The sequence below is a fragment of the Sapajus apella genome, unplaced genomic scaffold (assembly GCF_009761245.1).
Source record: "Sapajus apella isolate SASKATOON/1434 unplaced genomic scaffold, GSC_monkey_1.0 scaffold15, whole genome shotgun sequence".
NCBI classification, from domain to species: Eukaryota; Metazoa; Chordata; class Mammalia; order Primates; family Cebidae; genus Sapajus; species Sapajus apella.
Window position 1 is genome coordinate 16,028,985 of NW_022436955.1, and position 25,762 is coordinate 16,054,746.

Here is a 25,762-nt window from a genome sequence, read left to right on the forward strand (position 1 = left end):
CACAAGTTTCCCTGCCTCTGGGTTGGCAGCGAATGTTATTTTATCAGTTGAAAATCATGTCAGAAAATTAAATGCTCAAAAGAAATCTCAAGATTTCCCTGCTCTGTGGTTCTGACAGCTGAACTTGGCTCCACCCACCAAGGCCAGTGGTCACATTCAAAGCCTCTGGAGCCGAAGCCACCGCGGCGCGTAGGGGATGAGGCGAAGAGGGTTTGTGAAGGTGGTGGGGATCCGGGCTAAGGTCGGGCTAAGGAGAGGGGGAGACTGCGGCAGAGCTGTGGTTGGGGGATGTGGGTTTTGTGGCTGAACTCGATGGTGGGGTAGGAAACCAGGATCCGGGCTGGGTGGTGTGGCGTTTACACGTCCAGGAAGGTTTGGGGAGCTGAGCGGCTGAGACAGCCAGAGAAAGACCTGGGAGCGAGCGAGGCCGGGGGGTCCCGGAGCCCTGGGACGCGAGCGATCCCCTCTCGAGCGCCCGGGATTGGGCGCTCCCCTGAGCCCGTCTCCTCAGGCCCCGCCCACAGCTCCGGGCGCGCGCCGGGCCGCGGGGAGGGGGACCGAGCTGGCTTGGGGGAGGGGGAGAGGGAGGCTCGTGCACGCGCTCCACTGGCTGCGGGTGCGCGAGCCGCGCGCTCCCGCCGCCCGCGTCGCCATCTTTTCCCCCTCCGTCTGTCTGTCTGCGGTTGGCTTTGTCAGTCTGCAGCGCCGTCCCTCGGCTCCCCGCCATCGGCTCGGCTCGGAGCCCCTTCCGCCGGTCGGGCCCAGTCCCGGAGTGCCCTGGTCCGGCTGGCCTGAGCTGCGGTCCCGGGCCCATTGTCCGGCGGTCCGTCTGTCCGGAGGCGGGGCCCAGGGACCCGGAGCGCAGCGCTGCGCCTAGGCGCCGGGTAAAAAGACCCCCGAGCCCTCCCTCCGGGGCCGGGCTAGGGATACGGGCTCCTCGCCCCCTCGCGGCCGCCGGCTCTCTGTCCTTTTGTCTGTCTGCGCTGAGGAGGGCCGGGGGCCAGCTCCGGCCTGGGGGCAGCCCGGGCTCGCCCTCCCCGCGCCCACCCCCGATCCCTCCCCGGCCGCTCCTCCTGCTGCCCCTTGGCGCTCTCGGGCGCGGGCCGGGGGGGCGTTTGCGCGGGCCGCGGGCACCCCGCCTCTTCGGGCTCTGGCGGGGACGGCCCCGGCGTCTGACAGCCTTGGGTGGAGCTGGGGGAGGGGAGGATGGGCGTGGGCGTGCAGACTGGGGGTATCGGTCCCAGCGTCTGGGTCTCGCAGAAAAGCTTCTAAATTTAGATTTCTGAGAAGATTGTGTTGTCTAAAGGTTTGTCTGAGCCGCCTCGGAAGACCTCCGGCTCTTGTCTGGTAATTCCTGGGAATTTACCTGGACTCGTGCTTGAAGAAGAGGGACCATCTCGGCTGATTAGACACACGCCCCAGACCCAACCCCAGGGGACAGGTGAACAGCCAGGCGGCTAGGTGACCAGCTTTCTTGTCCTCTCTTTTTTGGCAGATACAGATCACTTGGATTCAGACGAGTTTGCTTTGCTCCGTGGGAACTGCACCAGCGCTGGAGGTGGGAACGCTCTCTCTTTTCTTCAAGCTGGGATTTCGTCCGTTTTTTTCTTGCTAAAGTCTGTGGTGTGCCCTAGAAGCTGCAACCTGACACCTGTGGGAGAGCAGAGACAGTGTTCAAGGGAGATGTTGCACCTTCCCAAGGACTCTTACCCTCGCTCTAAAGACGGACAGTGCTGCCTTCTTTTTACAATAGAATCCCTTTAGACCCGAATCTCACCGTTTACCCATCTTCCCAGCCCATGTTCAGGCAGCTATCTATTTACATTTTTGGTTTGGTTTCAGATTTGAGCTTGGAAATTGAGGCAGTGCTAAAGTAAAACGGAATGAGTGACCTTTAGGGCTGTGTGTCTCTGGGTTTTATTAGCTTTAATGCCTATAGAACAGTTATCTGGCCTCCGAGATCTTGCTTTGTGGCCAATAATGTCCTTTCAGCGCCATTTACGTATTTACTTATTTATTTTCAACAGCCCATGACCCTACGGGCCTGTTTTTGTGGGTGTTTTTGTTATTATTTTCATTTTGTTGTGTGGGAGAGGACGTTAATTGCTTATTTTTCTCTTGATCACTCAGGTGTGAAGTCCCGTTGGGTACCATCTGGTCAGTTCCCCATTTGACCACTAGGAGGATTATGAGATGCAGCGACCACTGCTGATTTAAATATGCAGATACTCATCTCTGTCTTCTGACTTGCAGCTTTAGTATTGAAATGTTGCCTGATTCAAATTATCTGGCTTTCCTTCAGAAGAGACTTTATCTTTATCTTACAGCTTCAATTTCTGATCTCAAAGGGAGAAAATATAAAAATTAAGATTCTGATGTTTTCTTCTATAATAGAGAAGTATAATTTTTAGTCTCAATATATTATCACATTAAAGGAGTACATTTTAGTTTTTGTTTTTATTTATGTATTTTTTGAGATGTAGTCTCGCTTTATCTCCCAGGCTGGAGTGTAGTGGCTCAATCTCAGCTCACTGCAACATCCGCTCCCTAGGTTCAAGCGATTCTCGTGCCTCAGCTTCCCAAGTAGCTGAGATTTACAGGTGTGTGCCACCACGCCAAAGTAATTTTTATACTTTTAGTAGAGACGGGGTTTCACCATATTGGCCAGGCTGGTCCCAAACTCCTGGCCTCAAGTGATCTGCCTGCCTTGGCCTCCCAAAGTGCTGGGATTACAGGCATGAGCCACCGCACCTGAGCATATTTTAAAAAATATTAATAGAGTCTGCATTAATCAGTACTTAGTATATTGCCTTCTAGTTAAAATCGATTTTTATTGTATACATTTAGAGTTTTGTTTTGTTTTGTTTTTAATTAAAGGTCTGAAAAAGAACTGTTTGATATGCAGATATGCTAGAAGACTGCCTGAAAGCTGCTTCCTTTGCCACTTCCTGTGGAGGCCTGTCTTTGCCATTTGCGGTTTCTTTCTTCTTTTGGTAAGGGGAGGCAGGATCTGATTATAGGTTTGAGGTCCTTCTAGCTACATAGAGGAGTTAGTTGGCATAACAGGAGGTGAGTCTTCATTAACAGGAGTACAAAGTATAGCTAGCAGTAGTCTCCCATAATTCCTCTTAAGGCAATAAACTATAATTTTATATTTGCTTATTCAGTGTGAGTGTAACTCAAGAAGGCAGGAAGGAACTGAAAGAAAACTTACAGAGTGACCAGATCCATATTCCTGTCTTTGGTAGGAAATCCAATCCCTTTTTATTCTATGTGTGTTTATTCACTCTATCTTTCTAAGAAAATGTCACAGCTATCAATACTAATCTATCTCAGACTCTCTAACAATGCATAAGACTGGGACACTCTTTCTGTAGTTAATCAGGAACCTCCAGGCTTACCTATGTATCCCCTTCTCTTTGAGGTGGGGAGCAGATGCATGTCTTGGCAGCATTTTTCGTTTGGGGAGCTTTTCTCTTTGTTCCTCCCAGTGATCTCTTTGCTACACAGAGGCTTGATTGAGAAGAGTCTCTAAAATTATTAACTTTGACTACCACTCTGGAACATGTGAGGAGGGCCAGGTGGTATTCCATACTGGGGTGTTGTATTAGTACTCATCAATGTGGATGGCATCTGTCCCTTCTGGTCAGAGCCCATTTTCAACATTAGAAGTTTGATTTGCTTAGTGCCATGTCATCCACAGTGCATAGCATTGAGCCTCTATCACCAGATAGAGGCTTTATTTCCTATGCTGTTCTCATTTACAGGTAGCTATTTGAGACATTTTCTGTCTCACAGGGATGTGATGCCTTTGCTATCTGTGAGCAAGATAATGTCACAAAAAATCCACTGGTGTAGATTGCAGGGCTTGACTTCCAGTGGGCATGTGACATTCGAGCTGCCACCCTCTTTGGCTTCATTTTGCTTCCTTTTGCAATTCATGAGGGTTATCTCCTTGAGCCCTCAATACTTCTAACCCTGGTTGCCTGAATTTTGCTTCCTCTTTTATCCTGTGACCTCGATCGTGATCACTTAACAGTATTCTGGATTCCAAAGATGGATTTAGAGTATAATTCTCTAAATCCTCTGAAGAAGTCCCCTCTTAAACTTTCTGGGACCTTGACATTAGGCTAGAGATTTATTCATTTCTTTCTTTTATTAGTTCAATTGTTTATAATTGGTGAGTTTTGTATGCTCAAGAGCTGTTTTTTAAAGACATTTTATCTCTACATTTTATATAACTGCTGGGGAAAAATGACGTGCTAACAATAACCTTTCTTATTGTAGGTTAGCATCTTGCAAGGAGGTAGTAATATATCCAGTCGTGAAACTGGGAAAGACAAGAGCTCTTGGATCAGGGAAACATGTCCCGTCGGAAACAGACAAATCCAAATAAAGTTCACTGTGAGTATTGGGCTTTGTCTTGTGGAACCTGGGAATGCTGAGGGGTGGAATGGAAGAGTAACCTGAATTTATGGGGGAGGCTTAGCTTACAGTGATTTATGAAGAAGTTTAAATTTAAAACACAGTTTGCTGAGCAGAAGAAAAAAAGGAAAAAAGAAAAAGAGTTAAAGATGTTGGATATGATGGATTTAAAGTGTGTCTGGTTGCTGGGGGAGGTGTTAAAAACTGATCTTAGGGGTATGTACACTTGATTTATCTTTAATATCACATTAACAAACAGTTATAAGATACCACCCTGTGCAGATCCATGTGCTAGATGTTAGGGCTGTAAAACAATATAAGATCTATAAGACTGTAATATAGCCTTAGATATATAAATATGAATGATAGTATATGCTAAGTGCCAAACAGATGCTGCAGATTGTACGTACCAGAGAAGTTAGGAGGAAGGAAGTTAAGAGAGCTCTGTGGACTAAAGTAGCAAGGGGAATGCTTAATGAAAAAGCCTCTAGACCATGCGCTTGAGCTGGGCCTTAAAGGGTAGAATGTGGATTTGAAAAAAAAAAAAAAAATTAAAAAACAAGAGACAGGGAGAGGGAAAATCAGGTAGGGAAACTAACATGAGCAAAGATAGAAGCGGGAACACAAACATGTTCAGAGGATGAGGAGACTTGATATGAAGCAGAAGTTTCATTTGTTCACAAGTTGTAAGATGTGAAGTTAGAGATGTTTCACTCTACATTGTGGAAGCCTGATTGCCAGGCCAAGTTCAAAGTTCATTCTGTTGTCTGTAGGGAACTACTGAAGGTTTGTGTGTATGTTGTTTTTTTTTTTTTTTGAGACAGAGTTTTGCTCTTGTTGCCCAGGCTGGAGTGCAATGGCATAATCTCAGCTCACCACAACCTCTGCCTACTGGTTTCAAGCGATTCTCCTGCTTCAGCCTCCCAAGTAGCTGGGATTACAGGCATGCACCACCACACCCGGCTAATTTTGTATTTTTTTTTTAGCAGAGACAGGATTTCTCCATGTTGATCAGGCTGGTCTTGAAGTCCTGACCTCAAGTGATCCGCCCACCTCAGCCTCCCAAAGTGTTGGGATTATAGGCATAAGCCACCATGCCTGGCCACTACTGAAGGTTTTTAAGCAGGGAGAGGGGAATGACATTTAGAATGCAGCATTTTGGTACTATGAAGCAATTTGTGGGATGGATCGCAAGAGGGAGAGGCTAGAAACCAGAAGACGAGGTATATGCTGTTACCTTGTATTGTTTTCAGCAGTTTCATATGCATATTTTTCTTTCTTTTTCGGGCTTTTTTTTTTTTTTTTTGAGACGAAGTCTCATTCTGTCTCCCAGGCTAGAGTGCAGTGGTGCCATCTTGGCTCACTGCAGCCTCCACCTCCCAGGTTCAAGCAATTCTCTTGCCTCAGCCTTCCGGGTAGCTGGGACTACAAGTGTGTGCCACAATGCCCGGCTAATTTTTGCTATTTCTTTTTTAGTAGAGATAGGGTTTCACTGTGTTAGCCAGGATAGACTCGATTTCCTGACCTTGTGATTCGCCTATCTCGGCTTCCCAAAGTGCTGGGATTACAGGTGTGAGCCACTGTGCTCGGCCTTTCTTTTTTTTTTATTTTTAGTAGAGACAGGGTTTCACCATGTTGGCCAGGCTGGTCTTGAACTCGCGACCTCAGGTGATCCACCCATCTCTGCTTTCCAAAATGCTCGGATTATAGGCATGAGCCACCATGCCCAGCACATATTTTATTTCAGTAATTGCATGGTAAACTTCTAGAAGGCAGAGAATATGTGCCATATGCATTTCCTTATATATCCTCTCTACTTCTAGCACAACTCATGGAGGGTGTTCAAAAAGTGCCTTCTTAAATTGACATTAATATCTCTGCAGATTTGAAAAAATTAACCATTTTCCTATGATCTGGGAAGGTAAGCATTCCCATCCAAATGTTCATTAAAAAGTCAAATAAGGCTGGGCGCGGTGGCTCAAGCCTGTAATCCCAGCACTTTGGGAGGCCGAGGCGGGTGGATCACGAGGTCAAGAGATCAAGACCATCCTGGTCAACATGGTGAAACCCCGTCTCTACTAAAAATACAAAAAATTAGCTGGGCATGGTGGCGTGTGCCTGTAATCCCAGCGACTCAGGAGGCTGAGGCAGGAGAATTGCCTGAACCCGGGAGGCGGAGGTTGCGGTGAGCCGAGATCGCGCCATTGCACTCCAGCCTGGGTAACAAGAGTGAAACTCCGTCTCAAAAAAAAAAAAAAGTCAAATAAATAGTGGCTGGGCGCAGTGGCTCATGCCTATAATCCCAGCACTTCGGGAGGCCAAGGTGGGCTAGATCATCTGAGGTCAGGAGTTCGAGACCAGCCTGGCCAACATGGCGAAAACCTATCTCTACTAAAAACGCAAAAAAAATTAGCTGGGCATGGTGGCGGGTGCCTATAATCCCAGCTACTCTACTCGGGAGGCTGAGGCAGGAGAATTGCTTGAACCCAGGAGGTGGAGGTAGCAGTGAGCTGAGATCGTGGCACTGTACTCCAACCTGGGCAAAAAGAGTGAGGTTCAATCAAAAAAAAAAAAAAAAGACAAATAGTTCCCTATTATTATGAACTGATTGAGTAAAGTGCAGCAACATTTGAAGAGAATTCAGAGATTAAAAAAATAATAATAATAAAACCTAGGGGGGTGTGTGTGTGTGTGTGCGTGTATACACATAATATCTTTTTTTTTGAGATGGGGTGTTGCTCTGTTGCCCAGGCTAGAGTGAAGTGGCATGATCTCAGCTGACTACAACCTCTATCTCCCAGGTTCAAGTGATCGTCCCACCTTAGCCTCCTGATTGGTTGGGACTATAGATGCATGCCACCGCGCCCAGCTAAATATTTGTATTTTTTGTAGAGATGGAGTTTCACCATGTTGCCCAGGATTGTCTTGAACTCCTGAGCTCAAGCAGTCTACCCACTTCAGCCTCCCAAAGTGCTGGGATTATAGGCATGATCCACTGCAGCTGGCCAAAACCCTACATTGGATAGGATAGATTAGTCAAGTAGTTGACAAGAGAACTAAAATTTATTAAAAACATATAGGCTGGACGTGGTGGCTCACTCCTGTAATCCCAGTACTTTGGGAGGCCGGTGCAGAAGGATATCGTTAGCCCAAGGGTTCAAGACCAGCCTGGGCAACATGGTGAAACCCCGTTTCTACAAAAAAAAAAATACTAGATGTGGTGGCATACACATGTAGTTCCAGCTACTCAGGAGGCTGAGGTGGGAGGATGGCTGGAGCCTGGGAGGTCAAGTCTGCAGTGAGCCAAGATTATGCCACTGCACTCCAGCCTGGGTGACAGAGTGAGACCCTGTCTCAAACAAACAAAAAACTATATCCCAGGTACTATGCACTTTATCTGAATCTTAGTGAGTTATTTCAAGAGTAGAAGATTGGCCAGGTGCAGTGGCTCACGCCTGTAATCCCAGCACTTTGAGAGGCCAAGGCAGATGGCTCACCTGAGGTCAGGAGCTCAAGACCAGCCTGACCAACATAGTGGAACCCCGTCTCTATAAAAATACAAAAATTAGCCCGGCATGGTGGCGTGTGCCTGTCATCCCAGCTACGGTAGACGCTGAGGTAGAAGAATTGCTTGAACCTGAAAGGCAGAGGTTGCAGTGAACCAAGATCATGCCATTGTACTCCAGCCTGGGCAACAGAGTGAGACTCCATTTAAAAAAAAAATAAAAAAGATAAGAGTAGAAGACAGAATAGTGTGACAGAGGAATTAAGAGAGTTTTGACATTTTATACATTATTGAGATTATGATAGCAAACCTCCATATACAATTCTTTCTTCTATTTAAGTCCTGGAAAAGTTGTATAAAACGGAACCAGTTGGATGCTTCTAGGAGTGTATTCTGGAACAGGGGGACGTGCAAGGCTACTTAATGTACAGGTGAGTGGTTAAGGGAGGATTTAGAAATTGCTGCTAAAGGCCGGGTGCTGTGTCTCACGCCTGTAATCCCAGCACTTTGGGAGGCTGAGGTGGGCTGAACACGAGGTCAAGAGATCAAGACCATCCTGGCCAACATGGTGAAACCCCATCTCTACTAAAAATACAAAAATTAGCTGGGCGTGGTGGCATGCATCTGTAGTCCCAGCTACTCGGGAGGCTGAGGCAGAAGAATAGCTTGAACCTGGGAGGCAGAGGTTGCAGTGAACCAAAATTTTGCCACTACACTCCAGCCTGGGTGACAGAGTGAGACTCCGTCTCAAAAAAAAAAAAAAAAAAAAAAAAAAAAAGAAAAGAAAAGAAATTGTTGCTAAAACAGCAAAATGTAGTGGACTTGCATGTGAGGATCGTCAAGAAAGATAAAATGAAGTATCTTTGGCGGAGCGCAGTGGTTCATGCCTATAATCTTAACGCTTTGGGAAGCCGGTGCAGGATATCTTGAGCCTAGGAGTTCGAGTGCAGCCTAGGCAACAAGGCAAAACTCTGTGGTGGCACACACCTGTAGTGCCAACTACTTGGGAGACGGAGGTGGGAGCATTGCTTGAACTCAGAAGGTCAAGGCTTCAGTGAGCTGAGATCACACCACTGCACTCCAGCCTGGGTGTTGGAGTGAAATCCTGTCTCTAAGAAAAGAAAAAGAGAAAGAAAAAAATGAAGTATTTTAGCACAGGCCATCTAATACAGGGGTTTAGGATTGTTTCTCCTCTCTGGTTGATAAAAGACACAAGTGTGACCCCAAGAAGGCACGGCAGGAAAGGTACTCTTAGTAGAGATGATAGGTTCACAAACAAGGCAGTTATAGGAGTTGGGTATTCACCTACAAAAGCCACCTGTCCAAGAGCCTGGTTAGATTTGAGGAGAGTAGCCCTTGGGGTGATGGCATGATTGTAATAAGGTCCGGGGAGTCACTTCAGGCTTGTGTGGCCGATGGCTATGCCCACATAGCTTGTATTTTATCAGCTCCATCTCCCTGCCCCATAGTCAAAGCCAGATCACCTGAGGTCAGGGGTTTGAGACCACCCTGGCCAACATGGTGAAACCCTGTTTCTACTAAAAATAAAAATTAGCTGGGCGTGGTGGCACAAACCTGTAATTCCAGCTACTCGAGAGGCTGAGGCAGGAGAATCACTTGAGCCTGGGAAGCGGAGGTTGCAGTGAGCCAAGATGTCACCACTGCACTCCAGCCTGGGCGACAGAGTGAAACTCCATCTAAAAAAAATAAAAATGAAGAAAAACAGATGAACAAACAGGGCATGGAAGTACGGATATCACACATCCACAGTTGCAGAAATGCAGTTACCAGAGTCAAGCCAAAGGACACTGTTTTGAGGTGGACTAGATGGGACTCTGCAGGCTCTTCGGAGGTGGCCATTATAAGGGCCTTTACTGTGGGGCTGTGAGCATAGATATTCAGCTACAACTAAAGAACAGACCCCTAGGGAGGGGCTGTTTTCAGTGACGCATTTGGCTAGGGAGCCACAAAGCCTTCTCAGGTGATACACTAAGCTTGACTAAAGAAAAGATGCTGAGATTTGCTAGTTTCAGAGGACCTTCTTTTTATTTATTTATTTGTTATTTGGGGACTAAAGCTGACCCTACCCTTTTCAAAAGGTCATCTTTTCATCACCTATGACAATAGTGGCTAGCAGAAATAGGTAATTTCATTTTCTGACCGTGTGAGTCTTCTATCACCTTGCAGTGAAATTGAACCAACTAAATGTATTGAATTGAATGCTGCTTGTCTATTAAAGTAAATGAAATGGGGCCTAGTGTGGTGGCTCATACCTGTAATCCCAGCACTTTGGGAGGCTGAGGTGGGCAGATCACTTGAGGTCAGGAATTCAAGACCAGTCTGGCCAACATGGCAAAACCCCATCTCTACTAAAATTAAAAAAAATAGCTAGGCATGGTGGCACATGTCTGTAATCCCAGCTACTTGGGAGGCTGAGGCAGGAGGATTGAACCCAGGAGGCAGAGGTTGCAGTGAGCTGAGATCACGACACTGGACTCCAGCCTGGGTGACAGAGCGAGACTCGGTCTCAAAAAATAAATAAAGTAAATGAAATGGACTCAAGGTCTTGGAGGCAGGAAAGTCTGCATTAAGCTTTGCTTAACTATCAAAGCACTTGAGCAGAGTAATGGCTCAGCTTTATTAGATATGCCTTCTGGGAAGAAGATTGTGTGGCATGAAACTAATAGGCCACCTAAAGGGATGTATTAAGAATTCCAGCTGGGCGTGGTGGCTCACACCTGTAATCCCAGCACTTTGGGAGTCTGAAACAGGACAATTGCTCAAGGCCAGGAGTTTGAGACCAACCTGGGCAACATAGTGGGATCTGATTTCTGCAAAAAAAATTTAAAAATTAGCCAGGCACAGTGCTCATGCCTGTAATCCCAATATTTTAGGAGGTTGAGGTGGGAGGATTGTTTGAGTCTGGAAGTCCAAGGCTGCAGTAAGCTATAAATGCACCACTGCTCTCTCCAGCCAGGGTAACAAAGCAAAACCCTGCCATAAAAAATATATATTAAAAAAAAAAAAAAAAACTCACTGCTGTAACCCAGCAACGTTTGATGGATTCATATTAGAAGCCAGTGGGCAGCTGCTTTGGCAGTTGCTGGGTTTTCATCAGGACTGTTTATATGTCTAAATCACTGGCATGATCCTTTCCTCAGAAATAATCTGGACAGACTCTTGCATTTTGCCCACTTCACTTCATTAATAGACTTGATACAGAGCTTTTGGAATAAAAGCCCAAAATTGTGATTAGTTACTGAGAAACTGCTGATGGGCTGAAATCCATTTTAGACATTCTCCCTACCTCCTTCCCCATTTCACCCCTTCTGAGTACATTTTTTTTTTTTTTTTTTTTCAGACGAAGTCTTGGTCAGTCACCCAGGCTGAAGTGCAGTGGCACGATCTCAGCTCACTGCAACCTCTACCTCCCAGGTTCAAGCAATTCTCCTGCCTCAGCCTCCCAAGTAGCAGGGATTACTTGCACTCACTACCATGCCTGGCTAATTTTTGTATTTTTAGTAGAGATAGGGTTTCACCATGTTGGCCAGGGTGGGCTCAAACTCTTGACCTCAAGTGATCACCCACCTCAGCCTCCCAAAGTGCTGCGATTACGGGCATGAGCTACCTTGCCTAGCCCTGAGTACACATTTCTGTCAATACTTGTAGAGTGGTTGAAAATACAGTCCCGCCGGGCGCGGTGGCTCAAGCCTGTAATCCCAGCACTTTGGGAGGCCGAGGCAGGTGGATCACGAGGTCAAGAGATCGAGACCATCCTGGTCAACATGGTGAAACCCCATCTCTACTAAAACTACAAAAAATTAGCTGGGCATGGTGGCACGTGCCTGTAATCCCAGCTACTCAGGAGGCTGAGGCAGGAGAATTGCCTGAACCCAGGAGGCGGAGGTTGCGGTGAGCCGTGATCGCGCCATTGCACTCCAGCCTGGGTAACAAGAGCGAAACTCCGTCTCAAAAAAAAAAAAAAAAAAAGAAAATACAGTCCCTTGCAAACTTTCATTTAGTGTGTTTGAACTAACCAAACCACTAAGAAAAGGAATTCTTTTACTTTAGAGACTTTTGCTTTCAGATTGCAAAATACACAGGTGACTTAAAATTTACAACTTTAGCTGGGCGTGGTGGCTCACGCCTGTAATCCCAGCACTTTGGGAGGCCAAGGTGGGTGGATCACCTGAGGTCTGGAGTTCGAGACCAGCCTGACCAACATGGAAAAACTCCGTCTCTACTAAAAATACAAAATTAGCCAGGTGTGGTGGCACATGCCTGTAATCCCAGCTACTCGGGAGGCTGAGGCAGCAGAATTGCTTGAACCTGGGAGGCAGAGGTTATGGTGAGCCAAGATCGTGCCACTGCACTCCAGCCTGGGCCACAAGAGCGAAACTCTGTCTCCAAAAAAAAAAAAAAACTTTCAACTTCAACTAAAAGCTTTACAAAGACGAGAAATAAAAGCCTTTGAAGTCCTTTCTCTTTTAAAAAAGCACAACTTACTTTGTTTTTATTCATTCTGTTAACATCATTGTGAAGTAAATGGCTATGTTTCCAGCACCTTGGGTTACAAAGACTGTCAGCTAGAAATGGAATCCTAAGTGCCTCACTCCTAATACTAGCTCATTTTTCCTGACCTGGACATTTGCTCTCTTAAAGAATGTTTCAGCTGCTTTACTTAATTGTAGTCAGCTTGAAATTACATTTGTTTCACTGCACCAAGGACCTGAGAGAGAATTGTAAAATTTTTGTCTTTCTAATAATTTTCATCTCAGTCTCCTCATCTGTTCTCCAAACTTGCTTGCATGGCCTTGTTCTTATCTGCTCTGAAAAACCTTAACCAAATCACAGACGAACAGTATTTTCTTGATTTTTTATCCCCCCAAAAAAGGAGAGAGAGTATCTTGGTTTTTATTATGAAGTGTAGCCAATTCTCAGCTATTAATAGACAAATACCCATATTAAATAAGATGGTTGTCCTACATTAATATCTAGGGACCAGAGGAATTTTTTTTTTTTTTTTTGAGATGGAGTTTCGCTCTTGTTACCCAGGCTGGAGTGCAATGGTGCGATCACGGCTCACCGCAACCTCCGCCTCCTGGGTTCAGGCAATTCTCCTGCCTCAGCCTCCTGAGTAGCTGGGATTACAGGCACGCGCTACCATGCCCAGCTGATTTTTTGTATTTTTAGTAGAGACGGGGTTTCACCATGTTGACCAGGATGGTCTCGATCTCTTGACCTCATGATCTACCCGCCTCAGCCTCCCAAAGTGCTGGGATTACAGGCGTGAGCCACCGTGCCCGGCCGGACCAGAGGATTTTTAAAAACCTACTCCAAAGATCTCAAGAAAGAATGGAATAATTCTAACATTATAAAAATAGGCAGTTCTGTAACACTTCTTAATCACTAGTATCTCCTTGGATCACATTATACTGCAGTTAATGTGACATGCTTTTAGTAAGTCTCACTACCTTATGAAAGGATAATTCTGGACAATTTGATTTAGAGATTAGCTAAATAGTAACTACTGGAAGATCATTCACATAACTTAGGAAGTCTGCTAAAATAGCTTTTTTTTTTTTTTTTTTTTTTTTTTTTTTTGAGATAGTGTCTTGATCTGTCGCCCAGGCTGGAGTGCAGTGGCGTGACCTTCACTCACTACAGCCTCCGCCTCCTGGGTTTAGGCACTTCTCCTGCCTCAACCTCCTCAGTAGCTGGGATTACAGGCATTCACCAACATGACCAGCTAGTTTTTGTATTTTTAGTAGTGACAGGTTTTCACCATGTTGGTCAGGCTGGTCTTGAACTCCTGACCTCAGGTGATCCGCCCACCTTGGCCTCCCAAAGTGCTGGGATTATAGGCATGAGCCACCGCACCAAGCAAAATAGCTTCTTTTTTATGGTTTTTATATATTTTGCTTTATGGTGATGCTTAAAATAGGAATAGTCCTGAGGAATAAAGTTCACCTTACCCTTTTTCCCAAGTTAGGAATAGACTAAAATATAAGCACAGCTTTTCTTTCCAAACTGCCAAAAAGGAATGACAGAATTAACTTATCCAGGTTACACCAGGTGAGATTGCCTAGGAGTCCTAGATAGGCAAGTTGTATTGAACAGACTTCTCTCTGTTCCTTGAAAGCCTAAATATTCAGACATCAATAGAAAAAAATAAATCTTGAGCTCATGTTGGAGACAAAACTGAATTACTGACTCATCTGGAAAGGGACATATCCTTTTAGATGTCTTTTTATTAATCCATTGGTGAATCTAAGAAAGAAGATATAATGTTTATTCTTAGTATGTTCTAAACCTAGCTGGTTTCTAGCTAAGTTTCTTTGAAGACCAGAAGTGTCACTGATGAGAATGGTCTGCCCCTTGTTAATTATATGCTAGTACATAACTTGTTCCTTACTGCTATGTCTGCCCATGGCTCCTAGGTCTGAAAACATGCACCTACCCCAAAGAATTCAGTAACGCATAGTAGACCCTCGGCCAGAAACAGTAGCCCACGCTTGTAATCCCAGCACTTTGGGAGACTGAGGAGGGCAAATCACCTGAGGTCAGGAGTTCAAGACCAGCCAGGCCAACATGGTGAAACTTCATCTCTACTAAAAAAAATTAGCTGGGCATGGTGGCGGGTGCTTGTAATCCCAGCTACTCGGGAGGCTGAGGTAGGAGAATTGCTTGAACCCAGGAGGCGGAAGCTGCAGTGAGCAGAGATCAAGCCACTGCACTCCAGCATGAAAGTCTGTCTCATTTAAAAAAAAAAAAAAAAAAAGTACCAGTTGGCCCTGGTCTTGTTGTTGCAGTGTAACCAACACAGAGAAATTAAGTATTTCACTTCTACAAAAGGGACAAGGAAACACTCTTAACACTGAATTCATTTTTTTTTTTTTTTTTTTGCTTTCTCTACCCACTAATTTATATCCAATATGTCATCTTGGATATTGTGAAGATGGACTTAAAACAGCTTATTTTTCCTTTCCTTGAGGGATATGTAGCTAGGAATACACTTTTAACATGAACCACCTCTATTCCCAATCACAGTATGAGTCATAATAGCCATAATGTTAGTTACTGTAATTCAGGCATGATAACTCATGATGTGGTATCAGAACCATCATTTTTCCTTTGGTCATACACTAGCCCTGATAACATAATTTTGCTGTTTGAGTTGTATGTATCAGTTTCTCATGGTATGAAGGAAACACTAACACTAGGATCAGAGCCATATTCACACAGAGATAAGTGTTTGTGTTCAGCAAAACCACCTGAAGAAGCTTCTAACCTTCTAATTACATCCCTACTAGAAGGCGGTGAAGGAATATAGACATTAAGCCAGTGGCAGTGGCTCATGCCTGTAATTCCAACACTTTAGGAGGTCGAGGTAGGGGGATCTCTTGAGAGCAGGAGTTGTAGACCAGCCTGGGCAACACAGTGAGACCCTGTCTATACAGAAAAGAAAAATATTAGCCAGGCATGATGGTGCATGCCTATAGTCCCAGCTACTCTGGAAGCTGAGGTGGGAGGATTGCTTGAGCCTGTGAGGTTGAGACGAGTAAGCCATGATCACATCACTGCATTCTAGCGTGGGGGAGAGACTGAGACCCTGTCTCAAAAAGAAAAAGGGCATTAGAGTTAGACAGATCTTGGTTCCACCATTAACCTTAGTTTTCTCCTAAGTAAAGTATAGGTAGTAATACCTACCACGTAGAGTTTTGCAGATAATTAAGGTAAGGTGATAACTATAAAACACTTAACTTAGAGCCTGGAACTTGCAAGTGTCAAACTATTATTAGTGTTTGGTAGTTGGCATATAATAGATGCTCAATAAATATTTGCTGAACGAATGACTAAAGGGATCACATGAGGCCTACTTCACATCAAGTCTTTCACTGCCCAAGGTCTAGGAGTGCAGATCAGCTTACCATTTGGTTCCTCCCACATCACTGTATCCTGGCTCAGAACCTGAGCCTGTGTACTTTTCCTTTCTCTCTTTGGTAAGAAAGGGCCTGGTTATTGTCAGACATTTCACTGGGGCTTTTTATTATTCTCTCTTGCTGGCTGCTGAATGGGGACTGTAGTTTCTACTCTGACTGAGATAATAGAAACCTCAAGAAACCCAACTGTCTCTTCTCCTTATGCCTGGTCTCCTGGAAATAAAAGGGCACTTAAACATTAACTCTTCAGTAGCCACACGGATCCCAAGCAGTGTTCGTGAGAAGTAAATGGAAAATCAAGGATTGGTCCAGGGCTTTGGGATACTGCATTTAAAAAAAATGGACCAAGAAGACTACATGAATATTATTTGTTGTAAATCAGCAGTGTGTTTCAGGAAGTTTGTTCTTCTACAGAAGTGAGTTCGTATCTATTCTTCTTCTAGTCTATTATTCAATCAGTTGTTAATTTTCTCATGGCTAATTATGATAAACATTAGAAAGAAAGTCAAGGAAGAAATTCCAGAGCATGTTTTGGAAGGAGAGTGGATAAAAGATGGGATGAGAGAGATTGTTATTTTGAAGGATGATTTGAAGTACTTATTTATAGTCAGAGATAGACACTGAGTCAAGACCATGTTAGTACATTATGGTACATAATGTTAGTACATTAAGACAGGGCCCAGATTTATTGCCCTGTCTTCATCCCATCACTTTGCCCCTTCTTGCCCGTCTTCCCAATCCTGATGGAAGGTTGTAAATGGATTTGAGAGTCTGCAGTGAAATCTGTGAAGTAGCAGTTGGTCACCTTTTGAAAGAAGTCAAGACTAGGAGGATTTAAGAGAAGAAAGTGATGCTTTCTAGAGCATCTGGCTTACTTCCCAGGAAGAGCAGCTGCACCCAGAAACTTGGAGGCAGCAAGCTGAGTTGGAGATGAGTGACCCCGCCACAGGGTGCCTACCTGTCTCCTACCTTTGAATGATCTGACCTTCCAACCAGCTTGCCTGGGGATGTGCTGAGCAGCTGGTGGCCTGACTATTTTTCCTTGTGACCACCAGGGGATCAAGTATTTGCTGGGCTAGAAGAGCAAGCCCGCCAGGCGATGATGAAAACTGATTTTCCTGGAGACCTTGGCAGTCAGCGACAAGCTATCCAACAACTAAGAGATCAGGACTCCAGTAGCAGTGAGTTCTGCACCTTCTGGTAATGACTCAGGGCAATGGGAGAAGAATTATCAGAGTGTGTGTGCTCTGGGGATTGTGCATGGGGGTTGGGAGAAAGACATGAAAAAGGAGATATGTGGATCCTCAGCATCCCTAAAGGTGGTCTAAGGTGTATAGGCATGTTTATCCAGAAAAAGAGGGCAGGTTATATATATGTAATTTTATTTGAGATGGAGTTTTGCTCTTGTTGCCCAGGCTGGAGTGCAATGGCATGATCTCGGCTTACCTCAACCTCCGCCTCCCGGGTTCAAGCGATTCTTCTGCCTCAGCCTCCCGAGTAGCTGGGATTACAGGCATGCGCCACCACGCCTGGCTAATTTTGTATTATTAGTAGAGACGGGGTTTCTCCATGTTGGTCAGGCTGGTCTTGAACTCCAGACCTCAGGTGATTCACCCGCCTCGGCTTTCCAAAGTGTTGCATAAACCACCACACCCGGCCTATATATATGTATATATTTTTAAATTTATGGACTACAGTACTTGGCACAGTGCCATACACAAATAGGTTTGTTGGTTTTGACAGACAAAGATATAGGAATAAATAGTGCTCAGGCAGTCCCTGAGCTAGGTCAAATGAAAAAAAATTCCTGTCTCCTAGGATCTATGTATTTGTAATCAATAAAATATAAGGGTGGCATTAATGAAATCTTGCTTGAAGGCCCAGTTTTAATGTTACACAAGAAGATTTGCTTAGTAATGAGATTATGCAGTGTATAAAATGCTAATGTCAAGGTCTTCCCATACCAATTCTCTAAGAAGATCCCGTGGTTAAGACAGTGGCTGTTACAAGTTGAGCCTCATGGATTGTCTGTCTGTCCTGTGACCTGCCTGAACAAACACGTCCTGAGACGTGTATTCCTAGGAAGATTTCAGCACTCTCGCCACCTCATCCACGTGATACCGGTTATTATTAGGATGAATTCAGAATCACTTTTCCAGTTTTTCACCATATTTGAGGCTGGGTTGGGTGAAAACAGGGAGAGAGGACTCTGCAACCTTCTAGGAACATGTTTCCACCCAAGCAAATAATAAAGCAATATCAACAACAAATAATAATTTAGCAATTAATTCCTCAGACACTGAAAAATGAACCCAGACATGTCTGGAAAACCTATGGAGGCCACTACTTTCTTGAGTAGTAGGTTGGAATTACAATATCTGCAAAAGTCTAATAGGTTTCCATTTGGGAAAAGATGTACTGTCCCTCTAGACAGCACATGTATTTTTTTTTATTTTTAATTTTAATTTTTTGAGATGGAGTCTTGCTCTATTGCCAGGCTGGAGTGCAGTGGCACAATCTCGGCCAACTGCAACCTCTGCCTCCTGGGTTCAAGCGATTCACCTGCCTCAGCCTCTCAAGTAGCTGGGACTACAGGTGTGTACTACCACGCCCAGCTAAGTTTTTATATTTTAGTAGAGATGGGGTTTCACCATGTTGACCAGGATGGTCTTGATCTCCTGACCTCGTGATCTGCCCACCTTGGCCTCCCAAAGTGTTGGGATTACAGGCTTGAGCCACCGCGCCCGGCCTTTTTTTATTTTTCTAGTAGCAACATATATTTGGATTATTGCAAAATTACAAATATATGTTTGATACATCAGTTTATATTAAATTTACAAATATTTCAAATAAGCTGGTGAGAAAACATGGTATGATCTAATCTGTGCCAATCCTTCATTACTGAGATGGATTCAAATGAAAGGAGCTTTGGGCTGGGGAATAAGACACATAAACCGTAGCTCTTTCCAGGCCCCAAATCCAGTCCACCTGTCGCCTGGAGAACCTAATAAGGACACATGTAACTACTAGCAGATTTGCTTAGACCTTCTCATGAAGAAAGGGAATTTAACCAGTTTTGCCCAGGAAGAAGTAAAATATAATGGCTGTTGCTCACATACTGGTAGATTTAGATATTATGCAAGGAGTAGTAGAGAAGGCAAGCAGCACTGTTAGCTAGGAAATGTGAGTCTCATGCAGACAGCCTGTTGAGACTCAGCCCTGTATTTCTTGCTTGCTCATATCAGGCCCAGAAGTCCAGGGTCCAGGGGTTGGGAGAGGGCTGGAGTGTCACAGCTTCCCTAGGTTTGGCTACCTCTCGAGATCAAGGTACTAGCACTTTTTTTCCCTTTCAGAAAGAACTACCGTTATTATTTGTTTTTCTGGTCCTTTTTCATTTTCTATTTTATAAGGAATAGAGAAGAAAAATCAGCTCACATAAACCTTGCAGATTCCCCAGCCACAGGAAGACCTCCCCATAGCTACATCCTACCCCTCAAACTGAAACAAACTCAATTTATACTTTAGTCACAAGAAAGTACATTTCATCCTAAAGAATGGCCTGTTCCTTCCACATAATACATTCAGTTACCCATCAGATAATCCAAAGAATCAACAGAAACAGTGGACTTATTTAGCTTAGAATGCCGTGTTCCAATGTAGAGTAAGAACAGAGTGAGTTGGATACCACTGCAAAGTGCCTGAGGTTTGTTGCTGTGCTAATTTTTCCACTGTAATGAACAACCCTTTCCCTATAAAGTGACATCATTTCAAACTTATTTACTACTGTTTCCTTTGCTGGTAAGAGGGAAGAAAAACTTGCTGATGTTCCTGTAAGTGTGCCTTGCGGTTTGCTGGGAAAGGAGATTAGTGGGGTTCAGAGGAGACTAGAATAGTGACGCCACAGAGGAGTTGTACAGGGGGCTCATGGTGAAATCAGTGGGAAGTGTCGGTAAGTCAGAGGTAGTATGCTGTGGGAATGAGCTCAGTGTAAGGTACTCAGGGAGGTGTGATTTGAAGTGTGAGGTATTTGAAAACCGTGAGTCAGAAAGATTATTTTTATGATCACACAGAGGGCACAGTAACCATTTCTGATGCAGTTTTGTCTCACTTCTTCCCTTTATGTGTATATGGCATAATAAATGACAGCTATAGCTGATTTCCACTTGACGTAATATGTACCCAACTAAACTATATAGACTATATAACGGAAAATCTGAAAATGTTTTCTATTATAACTGCCAACTCCAGGGTGGAGAGCAGCTCAGGATGTATTCATGCAAAAAATCAGAACAAGTGACGAGTTTGTGTGTTCCAGGTGACAGTGAGGGTGATGAAGAGGAGACCACACAAGATGAAGTCTCTTCCCACACATCAGAGGAAGATGGAGGGGTGGTCAAAGTGGAGAAAGAGTTAGAAAATACAGAACAGCCTGTTGGTGGGAACGAAGTGGTAGAGCACGAGGCAAGTGACAATGGCCCCTGGGTCCAGACATCCAGCAATGCCCTACCCTTCTGCCTGTCCTGATGTTGCTCACCCCTGTGACACAGTCTTGCCTCTGATGGTTTCTTGGTCCTGCATAGGAGGCCTCTTTGTTCGTGGCACCAGAACCCACACCTCAGATTCTCAGTTCTCACCACATTCAGCTATGCTTTTCTATACACGCATCACTGCGCCCGTGCACAGCTCTCTTTCCTACAGCTCCCCACATCTTTCCAGACAGAAGAGCCACTTCAGTGAAGTGGAAAGCTGACTTCCCAAGGCGGACTCTTGAACGTGCTTGCAAATCTAAGTCAAGGTGTCACCTGGAGTGCCACCTTCTCACTAACTTTGTTCCTGAGGATTCCTGCAGGGAACGTGACAGGAAAAATGCTACCCCTGTCTCTGCAGAGTTTATCTTCAGGGAAAAAAATAGATCGGCTCTCTCTGAAGCAATCCTGTGTCCTCATGGCTGAAAGCCATACTTCCCTTTCAACTATTACTTTTTCTTCAGCCCACAATGGGAAGCTAAGAATAACACGTGCCATCAGTCTGGGTTCCTTTTAACAGGGTACCCTGTTTAAAAAGCTGGGGCAGGGAAGAGACGAGTGAAGAGTCCTAATGAGTTGCCTATTTGTTGAATCACAGGTCACAGAGAATTTGAATTCTGACCCCTTGCTTGAACTCTGCCAGTGTCCCCTGTGCCAGCTAGACTGCAGGAACCGGGAGCAGCTGATTGCTCACGTGTACCAGGTATGGATCGGGGAGCTGTGTGCTCTGAAACATGAGTGTGGACAGCTTGCTTGTAGCCCAGATCTTGCTTTGGCCTTTATCTCTCTCTAACTCCTGAAGGAGTCTTGGGTTGTCGCTTCCATTAAGATTTGGCTTAAAGAGGCTGGGTGCAGTGGCTCACACCTGTAATCCCAGCACTTTGGGAGGCTGAGGCAGGTGGATCACCTGAAGTCAGAAGTTCAAGACTAGCCTGGCCAACATGGTGAAACCCCATTTCTACCAAAAATACAAAAATTAGCTGGGTGTGATGGCGTGCACCTATAGTCCCAGCTGCTGGGGAGGCTGAGGCAGGAGAATTGCTTGAACCCAGTAGGCAGACATTGCTGTGAGTCAAGATCACGTCATTGCACTCTAGCCTGGGCAACAGAGTTATACTCTGTCTCAAAAAAAAAAAAAAGATTTGGCCCAAAGCCAGGCATGGTGGCTCACACCCAGAATCCCAGCTGAGAGGCTGAGGTGGGAGGATTGCTTAAGCCCAGGAGTTTAAGACCAGCCTGGGCAACAAGCAAGACCCCAGGTCTACAAACATTTTTTTAAGAAATTAGTTGGTTGCAGCCCATTTAGTGAACTCACTGGTGTAGATATTTTTGAGTCTTTTATATCTGTCAAAGAAAACAGTCAGCTAGATATGAAAAACACAGATTCTATCACAAAGAAGGGTGCTCTAGCTATGTTAAGTCAAAAGTCTAGATTTATTGTAATTTTAAAGCAAGAAACTGATATTTCTTGTATTACTTTGTTGCTCTTATGCATATTGAAGATATTTGTGTTCAGTTTTCTAAACAGCGTCAGGATTCAGTTGTTAAATATATATGCAAATGCTATGAATCATCAGCTTGTGGAACTGTAGAAAGACATAAAAGAAAATAAATGTAATGATCTTGTGCCTTTTTCCAATGTTCATTGGTTGAGTAGTGGAGGGATCTTTACAAAGGTTTAATGTACTGTTAATTCTCATTTAAAATTTTCTTGAAACAGAAGAAATGCTTACCAAATATTTAATAATAAAAGACCAAAATAAAAAAAAATTAGTTGGGTGTGGTGGTGTGTGCCTGTGGTACCAGTTACTTGGAAGACTGAGATGGGAGGATAGCTTGAGCCCAAGAGGTCGAGGTTGCAGCGATCACATTTCAGCCAGGGTGACAAGAATGAGACTGTTTCAAAAAGAAAAAAAAAAGATTCTGCTCAAAGCTTCCAACATTTTAGAAAATAAATGAGATATGTTGGATAAACATGTCTGGGTTTCCAGGCAGACACACTGTGAAAATTAAGTGACTTTTTCTAAATTATTTAATGCATATTTTAAATAGTGAAATAGAAACTAGTGTCTACTAATAATAAGGGCTTTGTGTTAAAGAAAAAAAATTAGTTAACATGGATGGGCACAGTGGCTCACACCTGTAATCCCAGCACTTTGGGAGGCCAAGGTGGGAGGATCACTTGAGGTTAGGAATTTGAGACCATCCTGGCCAACATGGTGAAACCCTGTCTCTACTAAAATACAAAAAAATTCGCTGGGTGTGGTGGTGCGTACCTATAATGCCAGCTACTTGGGAGGCTGAGGTAGGAGAATGGCTTGAACCCAGGAGGCAGAGGCTGCAGTGAGCTGAGATTGTGCCCCTGCACTCCAGCCAGGGTGACAAAATGAGACTCTGTCTAAAAAAAAAACCAAAAAACAAAAAATTAACACAAATGTTTCTGAAATACCAGTGAAAATTAGTGTAAACCAGGGTATCTGAATACCAGACTTGTGTGTTCTTTTTACCATGATCCAATCACAGGGCACCTGTGCCTCCTGGCTGGTGTTGACAAGGCACCGGCACACATGGCAGCCTGGGCTGTACCATAAAGATAGTTGGTTCATGAGGACAAGTGTTACTTCAGAAGACTGTCTGAAAATATTGAGAAAGCAAGATATAAATACCTGTTACATACCAGTATTCCATGCCAGCTTCTAGATTTGGCCTTCATTGTTTCCTTAACATGTATTTATACCTGCACAGTGTGAGCCAGGGAGACAGAGAAATTATCTGAGACATGAATTCTTCTCAGGCTCTGAAGAGGGCTCTGGCGCCCCACTGTTTCTTAAGCCAGTCACATGTCCCAGAACATAGGCAGAACTCAAGCTAATGAAATCTAAGCAGTGGTCTAGATGGCTAGAGCCACTAATACAAGAGACTGACTTTTCTAGGGGCTAAACAGAATATTTGTAAATTCCTTATTCTGAGACTAATGAAAGGAAACATTTCCCAGAAAGTTGATTTTTTTTCTGAGATGAATTCTCACTCTGTCACCCAGGATGGAGTACAATGACACAATCTCAGCTCACTGCAACCTCCACCTTCTAGGTGCAAGTGATTCTCCTGCCTCAGCCTCCTGAGTAGCTGGGATTACAGGTGTGCGCCACCACACCTGGCTAATTTTTGTATTTTTAGTAGGGACAGCGTTTCACCATGTTAGTCAGACTGGTCTCGAACTCCTCACCTCATGATCCACCCACCTCGGCCTCCCAAAGTGCTGGGATTACAGGTGTGAGCCACTGTGCCCGACCAGAAAGTTGTTTCTAAGTGGGTGCAGATTGTCCTGGAGGAAGTGCCAGACTGACAGATCAAGGCTCTGTTTTACAGCACACTGCAGCAGTGGTGAGCGCCAAGAGCTACATGTGTCCTGTCTGTGGCCGGGCACTTAGCTCCCCAGGGTCATTGGGTCGCCACCTCTTAATCCACTCGGAGGACCAGCGATCTAACTGTGCTGTGTGTGGAGCCCGGTTCACCAGCCATGCCACTTTTAACAGGTCAGCTGGGCAACTATCCCTATTGTGCTGGGAGTAAATTACTGGGTATGAGTTCTGCTTTCTGAGGTTAAAGCGAAGGCTAGAGACAGGTAATGCTAAGGCAACTGATGCATGACTACCTGGAAGAACAAGTAAGAAGGCTAGGAAATATGCCTATTCTATTACATAGCCCAAAAGGAAAATGAATTCCCATTTCTTTTCCTGTCAGAATATCTTCAACTAGAAAGAGATGCAGGCAAGTCCAAGAACACTCATGAGAAAGCATGGAGAAAGAAGTTGTAGGGTATAGAGAGCCCTGGCGTGAGGACGCAGTCTCCACTGTGTCCTAGGAAGACTGGAACATTGTATCCTTGTCCCGTTTGTCTAGTGTACAGTGCAGTCTGCCTTTGCATGCAGGCAGTGCGAGGGGAGGAGGTGAGTTGGTGGTCTGCACCTTGCCTGAAGGAGGTCTCCACCTCCAGGAGCCTCCATTCCCACAGCAGGATTGCCCCTGCAAAGCTCTTACCAAAACCATTATTCTGGCTTGAGTGAAAATGCCAAGGGTATGTCTGATTTCTGGTGCACTGCTGTGGCAGGTGGCTCAGTCATTAACTCCAGGTGGGCTTTAAGACTTGATAGACACCTTTGCTCGAAAAGAAGGGATGGAGCAGTAGAAGAGGTCTGTCAAGCATTCAAAGTGACCCCTTGTGGTGAGCGTGGAGCCCCTGGCATCATAGGAAAAGAATAAGGCAGGGCTGGAGTCCTGACCCTTGCTAGAAGGAAACACTAACCATCCAAAATGTTTGCTTTCCAGTGAGAAACTTCCTGAAGTACTCAATATGGAATCCCTACCCACAGCCCACAACGAGGGCCCCTCCAGTGCTGAGGGGAAGGACATTGCCTTTAGTCCTCCAGTGTATCCTGCTGGAATTCTGCTTGTGTGCAACAACTGTGCTGCCTACCGTAAACTACTGGAAGCCCAGACTCCCAGTGTACGCAAGTGGGCCCTTCGTCGACAGAATGAGCCTTTGGAAGTAAGGCTGCAGCGGCTGGAACGAGAGCGCACAGCCAAGAAGAGCCGGCGGGACAATGAGACCCCTGAGGAGCGGGAGGTGAGGCGCATGAGGGACCGTGAAGCCAAGCGCTTACAGCGCATGCAGGAGACAGATGAGCAGCGGGCACGCCGGCTGCAGCGGGATCGGGAGGCCATGAGGCTGAAGCGAGCCAACGAAACACCAGAAAAGCGGCAGGCCCGGCTCATCCGAGAGCGAGAGGCCAAGCGGCTCAAGAGGAGGCTGGAGAAAATGGACATGATGTTGCGAGCTCAGTTTGGCCAGGACCCTTCTGCCATGGCAGCCTTAGCAGCTGAAATGAACTTCTTCCAGCTACCTGTAAGTGGCGTGGAGTTGGACAGCCAGCTTCTGGGCAAGATGGCCTTTGAAGAGCAGAACAGCAGCTCTCTGCACTGAACGACACCTTCCTGTCTGCCTTCTTGCCTGCCATCCTACCCACCCACCCACACACACGAGGCCCTGTCCTTGTTGCCAGAGGCAGGCCCGGGTTTGTTGCAGGTGGACCTGTGTGGCCCTTGCATGTGGGAGCAGGATGATGGGGTCAGGAGGGACCTGGCTCAAGGCAGCTCTGGACAAGGGAGCAGGCACTCCAGAGAACTGGACTCCCCAGCCCACTGCCACAGGCCTGCTTCTAGGACTGTGGGGCCCCTGTGTGGCCCATGAAGTTGTGAGGTCAAATAAATTAATTTTATCTTTACTGACCCTTTACTGCTTTTCTCTCAATGTCATTCTAACAAATGACATTGGATGGAAGTTTTCAGACAGTGGCTTCTGG

At 45.3% G+C, this 25,762-nt stretch overlaps 2 protein-coding genes across 15 annotated transcripts in view; one reads left to right on the forward strand and one right to left on the reverse strand.

Moving 5' to 3' along the window:
* On the forward strand, positions 1-25,687 carry ZNF821 (zinc finger protein 821). 11 transcript variants are annotated; one of them, XM_032284366.1, is made up of 11 exons: positions 1,496-1,558; positions 2,131-2,398; positions 2,878-2,993; positions 3,168-3,244; positions 4,288-4,404; positions 8,271-8,361; positions 16,929-17,054; positions 20,189-20,334; positions 20,998-21,102; positions 23,769-23,935; positions 24,729-25,685. In XM_032284366.1, exons 7-11 carry the CDS (start codon positions 16,973-16,975, stop codon positions 25,381-25,383), a joined length of 1,155 nt encoding a protein of 384 aa, XP_032140257.1. In that variant the 5' UTR covers positions 1,496-1,558; positions 2,131-2,398; positions 2,878-2,993; positions 3,168-3,244; positions 4,288-4,404; positions 8,271-8,361; positions 16,929-16,972; the 3' UTR covers positions 25,384-25,685. The 11 variants fall into 11 exon arrangements, with proteins under 11 accessions (XP_032140255.1, XP_032140254.1, XP_032140260.1 ...); XM_032284363.1 differs by lacking the exons at positions 3,168-3,244; positions 8,271-8,361 and adding an exon at positions 163-210 and having other exon boundaries at positions 2,131-2,157; XM_032284362.1 differs by lacking the exon at positions 8,271-8,361.
* Positions 1-25,762, reverse strand: part of ATXN1L (ataxin 1 like) — a 41,322-nt gene that overhangs the window by 908 nt on the left and 14,652 nt on the right. Inside the window, exons 3-4 of one of the 4 annotated variants that reach the window (XR_004270598.1) lie at positions 22,907-23,033; positions 22,767-22,797 (exon numbers count right to left, since the gene is read on the reverse strand). The gene's annotated coding sequence lies outside the window, so the exon portion shown is untranslated. Of the gene's footprint in view, positions 1-1,366; positions 1,652-22,766; positions 23,034-25,762 lie in introns of those variants that run through there. The other 3 variants (XR_004270595.1, XR_004270597.1, XR_004270596.1) reach the window with 3 other exon arrangements.